At 68.4% G+C, this 14,352-nt stretch overlaps 1 protein-coding gene across 1 annotated transcript in view; it reads right to left on the bottom strand.

The window, feature by feature from the left end:
* The window catches only part of PRKCZ (protein kinase C zeta), an 88,012-nt gene that overhangs the window by 5,514 nt on the left and 68,146 nt on the right, over positions 1–14,352 (bottom strand). The window contains exons 7-13 of the mRNA XM_062190304.1: positions 14,076–14,157; positions 11,411–11,460; positions 10,715–10,903; positions 7,984–8,081; positions 2,457–2,543; positions 829–964; positions 668–755 (exon numbers count right to left, since the gene is read on the bottom strand). Coding sequence (XP_062046288.1) covers positions 668–755; positions 829–964; positions 2,457–2,543; positions 7,984–8,081; positions 10,715–10,903; positions 11,411–11,460; positions 14,076–14,157 — 730 coding nt within the window. The remainder of the gene's footprint in view (positions 1–667; positions 756–828; positions 965–2,456; positions 2,544–7,983; positions 8,082–10,714; positions 10,904–11,410; positions 11,461–14,075; positions 14,158–14,352) is intronic.

Here is a 14,352-nt window from a genome sequence, read left to right as displayed (position 1 = left end):
GGTACACGTTATCACGCACATGTGCACATGCACAATACACATTCACACGTGGGTCACACACATGGTACGGGTGCACAGCACATACGTGCACAGGCAGGCTGCACACGTGTGCACAGCACCGAGGTACACGTTATCACACACATGTGCACATGCACAATACACATTCACACGTGGGTCACACACACGGTGCAGGTGCACAGCACATACGTGCACAGGCAGGCTGCCCAGCATACACCGTACACTGTGTCCCCCCCAGTCAAGGGGCAGAAAGGTGCTCCTGGGCCACAGGGCTGGGGTCCTGAGGAAGCCCCCGCCCTTGCCTGCCCCTGCACAGCCGCCTGGGCGGAGCCTGCTGCTCCCCGGCAGGGCTCGCCTTTGCACCCCGTGTCTCCTCCCCACGTAATGGGAGGGCCCCGTCCAGACTCCTCCCCCAAGGAGACACACGGGGTTGGGGCTTGCGTGGGTGATGACGTCCAGGTGGAGAGGGTACGCGCAAACGTGTGCACGTGTGCGCTTGTGTGTTAGTTCTGGAGTGACACACGGATAGTCCCTTCCCAGCTGCTGGGCTGGCTCCTGCCTGCCCCACTCTTGCCGAAATGACCTCACCGGGGAGGGTTCTGGGGGGCAAGGTGGTCTCCCTGCCCCCACCCGTGCCCCACGTGCTCACCGTACTCTTCTCCCCGCAGGATTTCTGGGGCGATGTAATTTGGGGTCCCACAGAAAGTGCTGGTCGTGTCGCCGGGGCCCAGGCCTTCCTGTGGGGACAGCCACCTCGTCAGTGCTCTGGGGAGGAGGGCGCCGCCCGAGCCCGGAGGCCGCGCCGCCCACCTTGCACATGCCGTAGTCCGTGAGCTTGATGTGGCCCTCGGCGTCCAGCAGGACGTTGTCCAGCTTCAGGTCCCGGTAGATGATCCCTCTCTCGTGCAGGAAGTTCAGGGCGATGCAGATCTCCGCGGCGTAGAACCTGGGGGTGGGCGTCCTGTCGTCAGCCTGGGGACCGCGACACAGCCTGCGGCCTCCTCCGGGGTTCCAGCCGGGAGGGCTGTGCCGCCCCAGCTGCTCCCCTCACTACCACCGAGCGTGGGGCCAACAGGACTCAAAACAGATGTGCTACGCCACCAACCCTTGGGGAGACACAAACCAAACCACAGTGAGGTGCCGCTGCCGGAGGAGAGGAACAAGCAGAGGCCCCGGCGGTGCGGCAGCTGGGGAGCCGTGGACGTCGGAGGACACGGCAGCCGTGCTCCTGCACAGGTGCACGCGAGAGCCGACCGCACGGACTCAGGCCCCGGCACACCCACGGTCACCGCAGCCCGGCTCCAAGAGCTGAGAGGTAAAGCAGCCCAAGTGTGCACGGACGGACACGGCGGGGCCGTGCTCACCGGGAGGAAACACCGGCCCGGGCTGCAGCAGGGGATGGGGGACGGCCGGGCACCGCGGCTGCCTCTGCAGGAGGCCCTGGGCAGGGCCGGGTGCTCAGTGGGGACGGAGCCCGCACGGGCAGGGTGAGGAATTCCTGGAGGCAGACGATGGCTGGAAAGCGGTGACGATGGCCAGGCTGGCGCTGCGTGTGGCTAACACCTGGTTTACTGCGCGCGTTTCCCCCATGGGGGATCCGAGGAGACCCACAAAGCCGCCTGGAAATCTCTTTCAAGTGAGGAAATGAAGGAGAGGGCGCGTGTGGGAGCAGGAAGAGGTGATGCGCTTGAGACAGGCCGCCCCCCGCCCCTCGAGCGCCCGTGGGCCCACGCAGGCCCCACGCGGCCGTCAGACTGCAGGACGGAACACGCCCTCTGAAAACTGCTTCCTCCCGATGCTACAGGGACACCTGCCACGCCGCGCTCAGCGGAGCGCAGCTGGAACTTGGCCCCCAGGGTCAGACACAGGGAAAAGGGGACCACACCCAGAGGCGGCCCCAGGAAGCACCCGCCTCTGCCCGAGCTGAGCTTCGATGCCAAGGACTTCACGGCCCCTGCTGGGGGTCTGTCACTGGGGAGCAGGTGGCAGCCTCTGCCGCTTCCCCAATATTGTCTCCTTCAACTCTGCTGACCTCCCGAAGAAGGGGCCCACACACGTGCCCCCTCTGCACAGCCTGCGCCCACCTGGCTGTGGCACCCACCTGGCCGTGGCACCCGCCTGGCCGTGTGTGGCACCCACCTGGCCGTGTGTGGCACCCACCTGGCTGTGGCACCCGCCTGGCCGTGTGTGGCACCCGCCTGGCTGTGGCACCCACCTGGCCGCGTGTGGCACCCACCTGGCCATGTGTGGCACCCACCTGGCCGTGGCACCCGCCTGGCCGTGTGTGGCACCCGCCTGGCCGTGTGTGGCACCTGCCTGGCCGTGGCACCCACCTGGCCACGTGTGGCACCCACCTGGCCACGTGTGGAACCCACCTGGCCGCGTGTGGCACCCCCCTGGCCGTGTGTGGCACCCACCTGGCCACGTGTGGCACCCACCTGGCGTGCTCCTCCGGGAGCTTCCTCTGTCTCTGCATGTGGAACATGAGGTCGCCTCCGTTGACGTACTCTATGACCAGGAACAACCTAGCAGGAGAGGGCACAGGGCAGGCTGGCGACACCCAGTGGCAGGGGTCAGCCCCGCCCTCCCGAGCCTATGGCGTTCCTGGCTGCCCTGGGCCCAGCCCCTGCCCCCGCCTGTCCAAGGCGCTGCCCGGGCAGTGGACTCGGCCACCAGGAAGAGCGAGCCAGTGCAACTGTTTCAGAAAACAAAGACTTGCACTTTCATTCACGTCACCCCTACTCGCTCTCCAATGGTGCCAGGCCAGTCTTAGGGTAAAAACGGCGGGAATAAGGCAGGGTGCTGGCCAGAGGCCCCAGGTGGGGCTGTGTGGGCAGGAGGCGAGGCCAGGATGGGGTGAGGCAGGGGAGCTGAGGGCTGCAGAGCCACTCAGGAGGCAGAGCCCGGCCAAGGGACCAGCCAGGGCCGGCAGGCAGGCGCCCTGGCCAGGTGAGGACAGCATGGAGGGCTCACCTCTGCCACCCACCGGCTGCTCTGGCCTCGGGAAGCAGGGGCGGGCCCAGGAGTGCAGGGGGCAGTTTGAGGCCAGGGTGGGGGTGGGGAGGAGGGGCTGGCAGAGCTGCCAGGAGGCTGTTCACCAGGGAAGGCAGGAAGGGGCTGGAGGACTGAGGCAGCCTGGCTCCTCCACAGGCTGCAGACGGCACTGCTCGCGACCTGGCCACGTGCGCGTGAGATGCCACCAGCCCTCTGCGTGGCGGAGCTGAGGCCGCAGCTGGGGGTTGGGGGAGGTCGGGCCAGGGGTGGCATCTGGGCCTCCTCCTGCTCACTGTGCAGGGGCCTTCACCTCTCCCAACAGCTGACCTGGCCGAGTGGTCTCCCCCACTGCCAAGATCCCTCTCCCGTTTCCTAAGATCTGGGTTCGAGGTTACGTCCACACACGACTTCCCAGAGGTGCCCTGGTGCTGGGTGGAGTCTGCGTCACTTCTCTGCCCCTGGGCATTTGTTGCTCTCAGTGGAGGAGGGGGTACAGGAGGAAAGGCAAACATGGCTGGTCCCCCCCGGGTCCACGGAGCTGACAACGCACTGGCACACTGGGTGGCTCCGGGCAGTGAACAGGACAGAGGTCAAGGTGCCGGCACAGACAGCCTGCCTGCCAAGTACCTGGGCAGCCCTGGAGAACGCCTTCAGGTGGGAGGCCGGCCCGCGCGAGCCGCGCCCCACTGGGAACGCCTTCACTCACTCGGAACTGTGACCCTGACCTCGCCCACACTGCCCTCTGCGAACACAAGCCTCCACAACTCCCGGACATGCATGTAACGAAAAGTAGTATGCACTGTCGTAGGAGATTCTTTTTCGCATTGGAAGAAGCACTTTTAATCCTATTTTTTTAAAAAACTTTCTCAAGTGCGTCTGAGAAGTTTTACTAACACAGCTGCGGTGCCGGGGCCTGCCTGTGGCCGTCCCTCTGTCCCAGTGCCGGCTCCCGCACCCCAGAGGGTAACAAGTTCAGGTCCCCTGGAGAACAGGCACTGTGGTCTCGCAGAACCCACGCGTCCTCCTGTACCCCGAGTCACTCCAGCTCACCGACAACACCGACACAAGGTCGCCTGCAGCGGCCAGAGCCCGCCATCGGCACGTGGGAACGTTGCGCTCGGGGACTTTTTTTTTTCCTGAAGAATTTTTCTTTCTCTCTCTCTTTCCCTTTCTTTCTCTCTCTCTCTCTCTCTCTCTTTTTTAGATTCCAGTATTTGAAAATCACAGTTCACAGAGAGGGTCAGGGATCTTCCAACCACTGGGTCACTCCCCAAATGGCTGGAACAGCCAGGGCCAGGCTGCAGCCAGGAGCCAGGAGCTCCATCCGTGCTCTCCACAGGGTTAGCAGGGGCCTAGGCACGGGTGTCATCGACGTCTGCCTCCCAGGTGCCTTAGCGGTGAGCTCGGCAAGCCCAGAGAAGCCTGGGCCTGTACCACGTGCTCTGATAGGAGACGCTGGAGCTGCAAGTGGCAGCTTTACCCGCTGAAGCCCACACTGGCCCCAGTAAGAACACCAACAGAGACACACCTGGAGCAAGGTGACCAACACACTGTCGTGGGAAAAACCGAGACACAGACACGGAAAACCAGAGGCAGTGTCCTCTTCTACCAGGGCGAAGCGCACCCTGGGAGTCACAGCAGAGGTCTCGTCGGTGCCGCTGGCCCAGGGCCGCAGCCACCGGCAGGTGGAGCTCCCTTACTCTGCGACGCTGACCAAGCTACAGTAACAGTGAAGGGTTCTGCTTTGTTTTATGTAAAAGTCAGAGAGTTACACACACACACACACACAGAGAATGGGGGATGGTTTCCACCTGCTGCTTCACTCCCCAAACGGCTGCGCCAGGCTGAAGCCAGCACCCAGGAGCTTCTTCCAGTCTCTCACACGGTGCAGGGCCCAAGCACCGGGCCATCCTCCACTGCTCTCGCAGGCACGTTGGCAGGAAGCTGGGTGGGAGCTGGATCGGCTGGGTTTGAACCAGCGCCCGTGTGGGACGCCAGCACTGCAGCCAGCGGCTTGCCCTGTACTCCACAGTGCTGGCCCCGCGTCTCAAAACGCTGAGCCCCCATGATTTTTTGTCTGCAGATAAAGACGACTGCAGTCCACGTCTGACGCTTCTGAGCCAACACACAGGAGGCCTGTGCGCACCCACGGCTCGGGCCCCGCCCACGGCGCAGCGCGCACAGCCGTCCAGGTGACACTGCGCACGTCTGCCGTCACACGGGTGTCCCAGTGGGCGGACCCTGCGGGCGTGCGCGGCGGGAGGCTCTCTCCAGAGCTACGGCAGTTTCTAACCTCAAGTTAGGAACGGTGCGGGACGAGGGGCCAGCGGCACCGCTGCATGACCGGGGGCAGTCCACTCCCGCGACCTACAAGGGCGCGTCTGCTCCACGCCACGTGCAGCACAGCCACGGCGTGGCCGAGGCTCAGGGGACGAAGCCAGCAGTCACAGGCTCGGTCCGGCAGGCAGGCAGCCGCCGGACGCGCAGCAGCACCTGGAGAGAGAACGCCCGGGTGCTGACGCCCCGGAGTGGGGACAGAACCGGGCTTCCGGCTGAGCCCCAGAGCACCTCCGGTCTCCCTGGAAAAGCTGACGCGGCCGTGTCCTCTGCTTCGGAGAAGGCCGCGGTCCGGACGTGGAACACGGTCTCTCCACCGAACGGTGCGTTTGAGCTACAGACGCCATCGTCCTTGTCTGCACCAAAGCTGCACGTGTGGTGACGTCAGAGCCGACCCCAGGTCTCAGGGACCGGTGTGGCCGCCCAGCATGGGCACGGCCTGACCCGGGGGGAGTGGGAGAAATCCACATCCTTCCCCGCCCTGAGCCCCCGCGAAACACCGGGCTGATGCGCACACATGTGCCGCTTCATGTGCCAGACTTGGGGCTGCCCAGGAGAAACCGGTCCCGGCTGCGTGCGATTCTGTGGGAACAGGGTCACACTGGCGGGCAGCTGGCCTAGCAACAGAAGGTTCCCACCAACGCTGCAAACACCGTGTGCGACCAAGGTGCCACGCACACGGCGGGCAAAGCCCTCTCCCCCCAGGGTGGGCGGCAGGTACGTGCACGCCCTGGCGGTGGCCACGGGCACTGTGTCACCAGCCACCCCTCGGGGCTCACAGTGTCTGGGTCATGAACAGGGCTCACGGCAGCAGGGCCTCGCTGCTGACTCCCCCGGCGACGCTATGGGGGGGTGGGCGTCCCTGCCCACTTTCCAGAGCAGCCAGCTGCGGTTCAGGGGCTGCACTGTGCCGTGTGGGCGCCAGGCGTCCTCTGGGGAAGGCATACTTCCGCCCGGTTTCCGGGCTCTGTCGTGGCCTCTGAGGCATTTTCCAAGCCTGTAGGATGCACAGGACAGTGGAGCACGACGCCGACAGGCCTGGCGGGTGAGAGGACAACCGACCCCAAGCGCGTCCCCAGCCGGTGCCGTGCCCGGCTGCGGCTCTGCCCCGGGCTCCTGAGCAGGTTGGAACTTTCCACACGTTCTTGTTGTTTGTAGAAGAAACGTGACTTTACATCCTTCCCTACCGCCGACACAAGGGCCAGGTCTTGAACACTGCTGAGCTCCGAGGGACTCGTGTCAGTGCGGTACAGCGCAGCACACGTCTGGCGCACCAGGGTGAAAACAGAGCCGCAAGGGCGGGGAGAGAGGCCTGGAACGCGGCGAGTTCAGTAAAGAAAAAACAGGAAAAGGAACCAGACTGTTAGTTCTTCCTGGGCGCGGCCTCTCGGCTGCGGGCGCGAACACTGCAGAAGTCTTGCAAGCTTGGTGGAAGAGGCAGCGCTGAGGGGCTGCACAGTGGGGACCACACGGGAGACCGGGGGCGCAGGCTCCCCAGGCTCTGTTTATACACCAGAGACTTGTGGCCCCGCACAAGTGCAGGTGGACATGCAGTTGTAATGATCGACGCTTCCTATGTGCAAGTTCGTGCGGGGAAAGTAACAGAAACTAGGGGCCAGCACTGTGGCGGAGCAGGTTAGGCCACCCCTGCACCACCTGTGTCCACATGGGCACTGGTTCGAGTCCCGGCTGCTCCACTTCGATCCAGCTCCCTGCTGTGGTCTGGGAAAGCAGCAGAGGATGGCCCAAGTGCTTGGGCCCCTGCACCCCCGTAGGGGACCTGGAAGAAGCTCCTGGCCTCGACCTGGCCCAGCTCCAGCTGCTGCAGCCCTTTGAGGAGTGAACCAGAGGATGGAAGACCTGTCTCTCCCTGTCCCTCTGTAACTCTGCCTTTCAAATAAATAAGTAAATCTTAAAAAAAAAAAAAGCACTCTGCCAAGAAGGGGTCACTGAGGGCCAGAGCCTGTGGTGTTCAGGACACCTGCAGCCCACGCTGACCTCGACGCCCCGGCTGCGCTCCCCTGGCTGTGCACAAAGGCTACGCCCGGGGGGCTGACTTTACCCCACCCTGGCCGGGCCACAGGGTGTCCAGGCGGCTGAGTGCGTCTGTGACGGTGTTTCCGGAACCGACACCGGGCTTTGACTCACTTCTTCGAATCCCATCTCTGCAGAGAATCCGGGCGGTGAGCAGGGCTGTGGGGGAGACCTGGGAGTCCTCCCAGGGAGTCGTCTAACCCAGGGCAGCCTGGGGGCCTCAACGCTGAGCAGTTCATGATTTTCAAAGAAACACACTGGGAGAGGCCAAGCCAACCGGACAAGGACTTCCAACAGGACACACGTCTGAGACCGCGGACCGCCAGGCTCTGCCGCAGCACACGCGGGTCCAGGGCTCGTGAGAGAAGCTGCCGGGGCTGCTCGCCCAGAGACCCAGCGCTTGGGCCGCTGCTTCCCCGGCTGTGGCTCACCCGGCCCCAGGCCCTGGGCCTGCGCCTGGTGGCTCACTTCCTTACTAGGACAACAACCAGGGAGAACAAGGTGCGTCTGATGACCCCAAAAGCATCCTGCTTGGACCCAGAACTCTCTGGCCGGCAGCCGGAGCCCCAGGCAGACTGCCCCCACGAGCCTCCCCCTTACCGACTCGTTGTCTGGAAGCAGGAGTGCAGGCCGACCAGGAAGGGGTTGCCGGACGCCTGTTCGAACACGTGCTTCTCCGTCTGCACCCAGTCGATGTCCTGCAGCAGAGACCAGGGCTGTGGCTGCGGCTCTGGGGAGCAGGCAGCGGAGGAACAGTCCCTCAGAGGGGCGCCCTGGGCCGCGCTGTGGCGGAGCGGGCTTAGCCTCCGCCTGTGGTGTGGCGTCCCTTACGGGCGCTGGTTTGTGTCCCGCCTGCTCCTCTTCAGACCCAGCTCCCGGCTAACAGCCTGGAAAGCAGTGGAAGACGCCCACATGCTCGCCCTGCTCCCACGTGGGAGACCGGAAGAAGCTCCGGGCTCCTGGCTTCGGATCGGATCAGCTCAGCCACTGCGGCCACTGGGGAGTGAACCAGCGGATGGAAGGTCCCTGCCTGTAACTCTGCCTCTCAAATAAGTAAATCTTAAAAAAAGAAAAAAAACACTCCTCCACTGGCCCCGTCACCCCACCACCCGCCCGCCCGTTCCGCGGCCTCCTCCACCTCCTCCCCGGGCGGTTTTGGGACGTTGAGGGGACGAGGAGGCCGAGGGGGCTCAGCAGCCTCCCCGGGCCCACGGCCGCGACCCGAGCGCCTGCACGGAAGCCCACGGCCGCCTCCAGCTCCCACTGTGGGTGCCTCCCTCCCGGTTCACACCGGACTCAGCGAAGGGCTGCGGATCCGATGCCACGGGGCCGGGCTGCGCGGCAGCAGGTTAGACCACGGGTTGCAACGCCGACATCCCATGTGCTGGTTTGAGTCCCGGCTGCTCAGCTTCTGATGCAGCCCCTGCTAACGCGCCAGGGAAGGGGCGATGACGCCCGAGTTCCTGGGCCCCTGACACCGCACGGGACACTGAGACCAAGCTCCTGGCGCCCGACCTCAGCCTGGCCCAGCCCTGGCCACTGCAGCATTTTGAGTGTCGGTCAGCGCAGGATCTCTCTCTGTCTCTGCCTTTCCAATACATAAGAATTTTTTTTTAAATCCTTCCCCGACTCGCCACGGGGACTCCACACAGCTCCAGAAGGCAGAGCTGGAGGCCTGGGGCTCCCTGGGTCGCCCCCCACTGAGGGGGCCTGGGGCTCCCTGGATCACCTCATCCACCTGATGGGGCCTGGGGCTCCCTGGGTCCCCCCCCACTGATGGGGCCTGGGGCTCCCTGGGTCCCCCCCCCACTGATGGGGCCTGGGGCTCCCTGGGTCCCCCCCCACTGATGGGGCCTGGGGCTCCCTGGGTCATCCCCCACTGATGGGGCCCGGGGCTCCCTGGGTCACCTCATCCACCTGATGGGGCCTGGGGCTCCCTGGGTCATCCCCCACTGATGGGGCCCGGGGCTCCCTGGGTCCCCCCCCACTGATGGGGCCCGGGGCTCCCTGGGTCCCCCCCCACTGATGGGGCCTGGGGCTCCCTGGGTCCCCCCCCCACTGATGGGGCCTGGGGCTCCCTGGGTCCCCCCCCACTGATGGGGCCTGGGGCTCCCTGGGTCCCCCCCCCACTGATGGGGCCTGGGGCTCCCTGGGTCCCCCCCCACTGATGGGGCCTGGGGCTCCCTGGGTCATCCCCCACTGATGGGGCCCGGGGCTCCCTGGGTCACCTCATCCACCTGATGGGGCCTGGGGCTCCCTGGGTCATCCCCCACTGATGGGGCCCGGGGCTCCCTGGGTCCCCCCCCACTGATGGGGCCCGGGGCTCCCTGGGTCCCCCTCCACTGATGGGGCCTGGGGCTCCCTGGGTCACCTCATCCACCTGATGGGGCCCGGGGCTCCCTGGGTCACCCCCCCCCCACACTGATGGAGCCTGGGGCTTCCTGGGTGACTCCCCACCTGATGGGGCCTGGGGCTCCCTGGGTCCCCCCTCCACTGATGGGGCCTGGGGCTCCCTGGGTCCCCCCCCACTGATGAGGCCCAGGGCTCCCTGGGTCCCCCCCCCACTGAGGGGCAGGGAAGCCGTCGGGGAGACGAGGCTCAGGGACGGGGACCCTGGGGGCCTGCTCCGCTGTCCCCGGCTCCGTGCCCCTGACCCTGGGACGGGCTCGGGAAAGGCCCAGTCCCATCTCGGAGCCCAGGACCCCAGGCCTGCTCGCTGCCCACCCCACAGCTCCTCTGCGGGGCCCCTTCCCCGCTCCCACGGGCCAAGGGGCGCCCCTCGCCCTGGGGGTGCGGCCCTCCAGAGCACACAGGCTTGGGGGGCGCGGTGCCCGCTTCCTGCCAGGCCCGGGCCCCGCCTCCCACGGGGGAGCTCCGGCCACGCGGGCATCCGCTCCCTCTCCGCGCCCTTCAGGCAGCACCAAGGCGGAGGAGGGTTAGAGAGAGGCCATCAACGCGACGTGGGACCCCGCCGAGCACGCAGCCGGCGACCACGACCCTGAGACCGCGACCGCCACCGCAGCTGGCGAACACCTCAGGCCCGGGAGCCCCCGCGGACGCGCCCGCCTCACGCGCAGCCGCCACGAGACCAGCACATGCGCGTCCCGGGCGCGGCCTTCATGGGAACAGCGCACGCGCGGGATGTGTGCGTCGTCCGTGGGGGCAGTGCACGCGTGGGATGTGTGCGTCGTCCGTGGGGGCCGCGCATGGGCGGTACATGTGCGTCCTCCATGAGACCAGCGCACGCGTGGGATGTGTGTCGTCCGTGGGAGCAGCGCACGCGCGGTCCGTGTGCGGCCTCCGTGTGGTGGCGCACGCGTGGGGCGCTCACCTCGTCGTCGTGGACCAGCTCCTTCTTGACGACCTTCATGGCGTAGACCTGGCCGTTCTTCTTGAGCCGCACCAGGAGGACCTTGGCGTAGCTCCCGCGCCCGATGACCCTGATGAGGTCGAAGTCCTGCAGCCCGAGCCCCTGAGAGATTTTGATGCCGTCCACGCCGTCGATCACGGGCTTGAGGTCCTGGGGGGGGCGCGTGTCAGGGCGGGGGCCACGCACAATGCGGCCGCGGGATGGGGCCCTGCTGGAGGGGGCGGGGCCTGCTGGAGGGGGCGGGCCCTGCTGGAGGGGGGGCCCTGTTGGAGGGGGCGGGCCCTGCTGGAGGGGGCGGGGCCTGCTGGAGGGGCGGGCCCTGCTGGAGGGGGCGGGCCCTGCTGGAGGGGACGGGGCCTGCTGGAGGGGCGGGCCCTGCTGGAGGGGGCGGGCCCTGCTGGAGGGGGGGGCCCTGCTGGAGGGGACGGGCCCTGCTGGAGGGGGCGGGGCCCTGCTGGAGGGGCGGGCCCTGCTGGAGGGGCGGGCCCTGCTGGAGGGGGCGGGGCCCTGCTGGAGGGGCGGGCCCTGCTGGAGGGGCGGGCCCTGCTGGAGGGGGCGGGGCCCTGCTCTCTGGAGGCCCCGCCGCCCCGCCCCGCCGGCCCCCACACCCAGCCCCTGGGGGGTGGCATGGACGTGCCCGCCCACCGCGGCACTCACCTCGGCGTCCTCCTTGCCGCTGTCCTGCTTCCGGGTGGAGATGAAAGCGACTGAAGGGAGAGCAGAGCCGCCTCAGGCCGGGAGCGGCGGCCCCACCTGCCGGGGCCCCCCCGGACTCCCAGACCCCTGGACCCCAGAGACCCCCGGGCCCCAGACCCCCGGCCACCGGGCGCCCCCCGGCCCCCAGACCTCCGGCCACGGGGCACCTCCCGGGCCCCCAGACCCCCGGCCATGGGGCGACCCCCGGCCCCCAGACCCCCGCCACGGGGCGCCTCCCGGGCCCAGACCCCCGGCCCCAGACCCCCGGCCATAGGGCGCCTCCCGGCCCCAGACCTCCGGCCACGGGGCGCCTCCTGGACCCCAGACCCCCGGGGCCCAGATCCCCGGCCCCCAGACCCCCGGCCACAGGGCGCCTCCCGGGCCCAGACCCCCGGGCCCCAGACCCCCGGCCACCGGGCGCCCCCCGGCCCCCCAGACCTCCGGCCACGGGGCGCCTCCCGGGCCCCCAGACACCCGGCCATGGGGCGACCCCCGGCCCCCAGACCCCTGGCCACGGGGCGCCTCCCGGGCCCAGACCCCCGGCCATAGGGCGCCTCCCGGCCCCAGACCTCCAGCCACGGGGCGCCTCCTGGACCCCAGACCCCCGGCCCCCAGACCCCCGGCCATAGGGCGCCTCCCGGCCCCAGACCTCCGGCCACGGGGCGCCTCCTGGACCCCAGACCCCCGGGCCCAGACCCCCGGCCCCCAGACCCCCGGCCACAGGGCGCCTCCCGGGCCCAGACCCCCGGGCCCAGACCCCCGGCCACGGGGCGCCTCCCGGCCCCAGACCTCTGGCCACGGGGCGCGGCCTGGCGCTGTGTAGACCTCCGGGTGTGGCCGGGCGCCCGTGCCCTTTGTCCGGCCCCCCTCGGCCCTCCGGGGACAGAGCCCTGCCCAGAGCTGCGGCTCACGCCGGCCCCAGCCCGCACGGCTCCGGATGCTTCTGAACTGGAAGCCCCTTCCACGCCGGAGAGAAAAACTCAGGGAGGAAGCGGCTGCCCCGCGTGTGCAGGCAGCCGGCGAGGGCTCCCTGGGGACCAGGCTGAGGGCGCCGCCTGCTGGCTGCTGGCTGAACTCCTGGAGTCGGCACTGGGTGCACAGACCCCACCCGGGCACTCATGGCGATGTCCCCGCCCACCCTGGCACCTCATGGCGATGTCCCCGCCCACCCCGGCACTCATGGCGATGTCCCCGCCCACCCCACACCTCATGGCGACGTCCCCGCCCACCCCGGCACCTCATGGCGACGTCCCCGCCCACCCGGCACTCATGGCGACGTCCCCGCCCACCCGGGCACCTCATGGCGATGTCCCCGCCCACCCGGCACTCATGGCGATGTCCCCGCCCACCCGGGGCACTCATGGCGATGTCCCCGCCCACCCCACACCTCATGGCGATGTCCCCGCCCACCCGGGGCACTCATGGCGATGTCCCCGCCCACCCCGGCACTCATGGCGATGTCCCCGCCCACCCGGGGCACTCATGGCGATGTCCCCGCCCACCCGGGCACCTCATGGCGATGTCCCCGCCCACCCCGGCACTCATGGCGATGTCCCCGCCCACCCCGGCACTCATGGCGATGTCCCCGCCCACCCGGGGCACTCATGGCGATGTCCCCGCCCACCCGGGGCACTCATGGCGATGTCCCCGCCCACCCGGGGCACCTCATGGCGATGTCCCCGCCCACCCGGGCACTCATGGCGATGTCCCCGCCCACCCGGGGCACCTCATGGCGATGTCCCCGCCCACCCGGGCACTCATGGCGATGTCCCCGCCCACCCTGGCACCTCATGACGATGTCCCCGCCCACCCGGGCACTCATGGCGATGTCCCCGCCCACCCGGGCACCTCATGGCGATGTCCCCGCCCACCCCACACCTCATGGCGACGTCCCCGCCCACCCCGGCACCTCATGGCGACGTCCCCGCCCACCCGGCACTCATGGCGACGTCCCCGCCCACCCGGGCACCTCATGGCGATGTCCCCGCCCACCCGGCACTCATGGCGATGTCCCCCGCCCACCCGGGGCACTCATGGCGATGTCCCCGCCCACCCCACACCTCATGGCGATGTCCCCGCCCACCCGGGGCACTCATGGCGATGTCCCCCGCCCACCCCGGCACTCATGGCGATGTCCCCGCCCACCCGGGGCACTCATGGCGATGTCCCCGCCCACCCGGGCACCTCATGGCGATGTCCCCGCCCACCCCGGCACTCATGGCGATGTCCCCGCCCACCCCGGCACTCATGGCGATGTCCCCGCCCACCCGGGGCACTCATGGCGATGTCCCCGCCCACCCGGGGCACTCATGGCGATGTCCCCGCCCACCCGGGGCACCTCATGGCGATGTCCCCGCCCACCCGGGGCACCTCATGGCGATGTCCCCGCCCACCCGGGGCACCTCATGGCGATGTCCCCGCCCACCCGGGCACTCATGGCGATGTCCCCGCCCACCCGGGCACTCATGGCGATGTCCCCGCCCACCCCACACCTCATGGCGATGTCCCCGCCCAAGGCCCTCATGTGCCCACAGCACGCCGACCCTCAGCTCAGTGGGTCAGGGAGGCTGGCAGGGCCCAGGGTGAGGGGCTGCGCTCAGCCCAGCAGGGAGAGGGCGGCACCTACTTCCGTCAGTCTCCTCAGAAGGAAGGTCCGCGTCGTCACTCTGGTCGTCTACTGGAGGCTCTTGGGAAGGCATGACAGAATCCTGCCCAGGAGACCACAGGGCAGGGTCACCACATGGCTCTGCACACGCTCCTGTGACCTCTGACCTCACCACATGCTCCCGTGACCTCACCACGTGCCCCTGCACACTCCCGACCCCGTGACCTCACCACGCGGCTCTACACACTCCTGACCCTGTGACCTCACCACGTGGCTCTGCACACGCTCCTGTGACCTC

This window comes from Lepus europaeus, chromosome 5 (assembly GCF_033115175.1).
Source record: "Lepus europaeus isolate LE1 chromosome 5, mLepTim1.pri, whole genome shotgun sequence".
Classification (NCBI taxonomy): Eukaryota; Metazoa; Chordata; class Mammalia; order Lagomorpha; family Leporidae; genus Lepus; species Lepus europaeus.
This window is presented reverse-complemented; position numbering and strand designations above follow the sequence as displayed.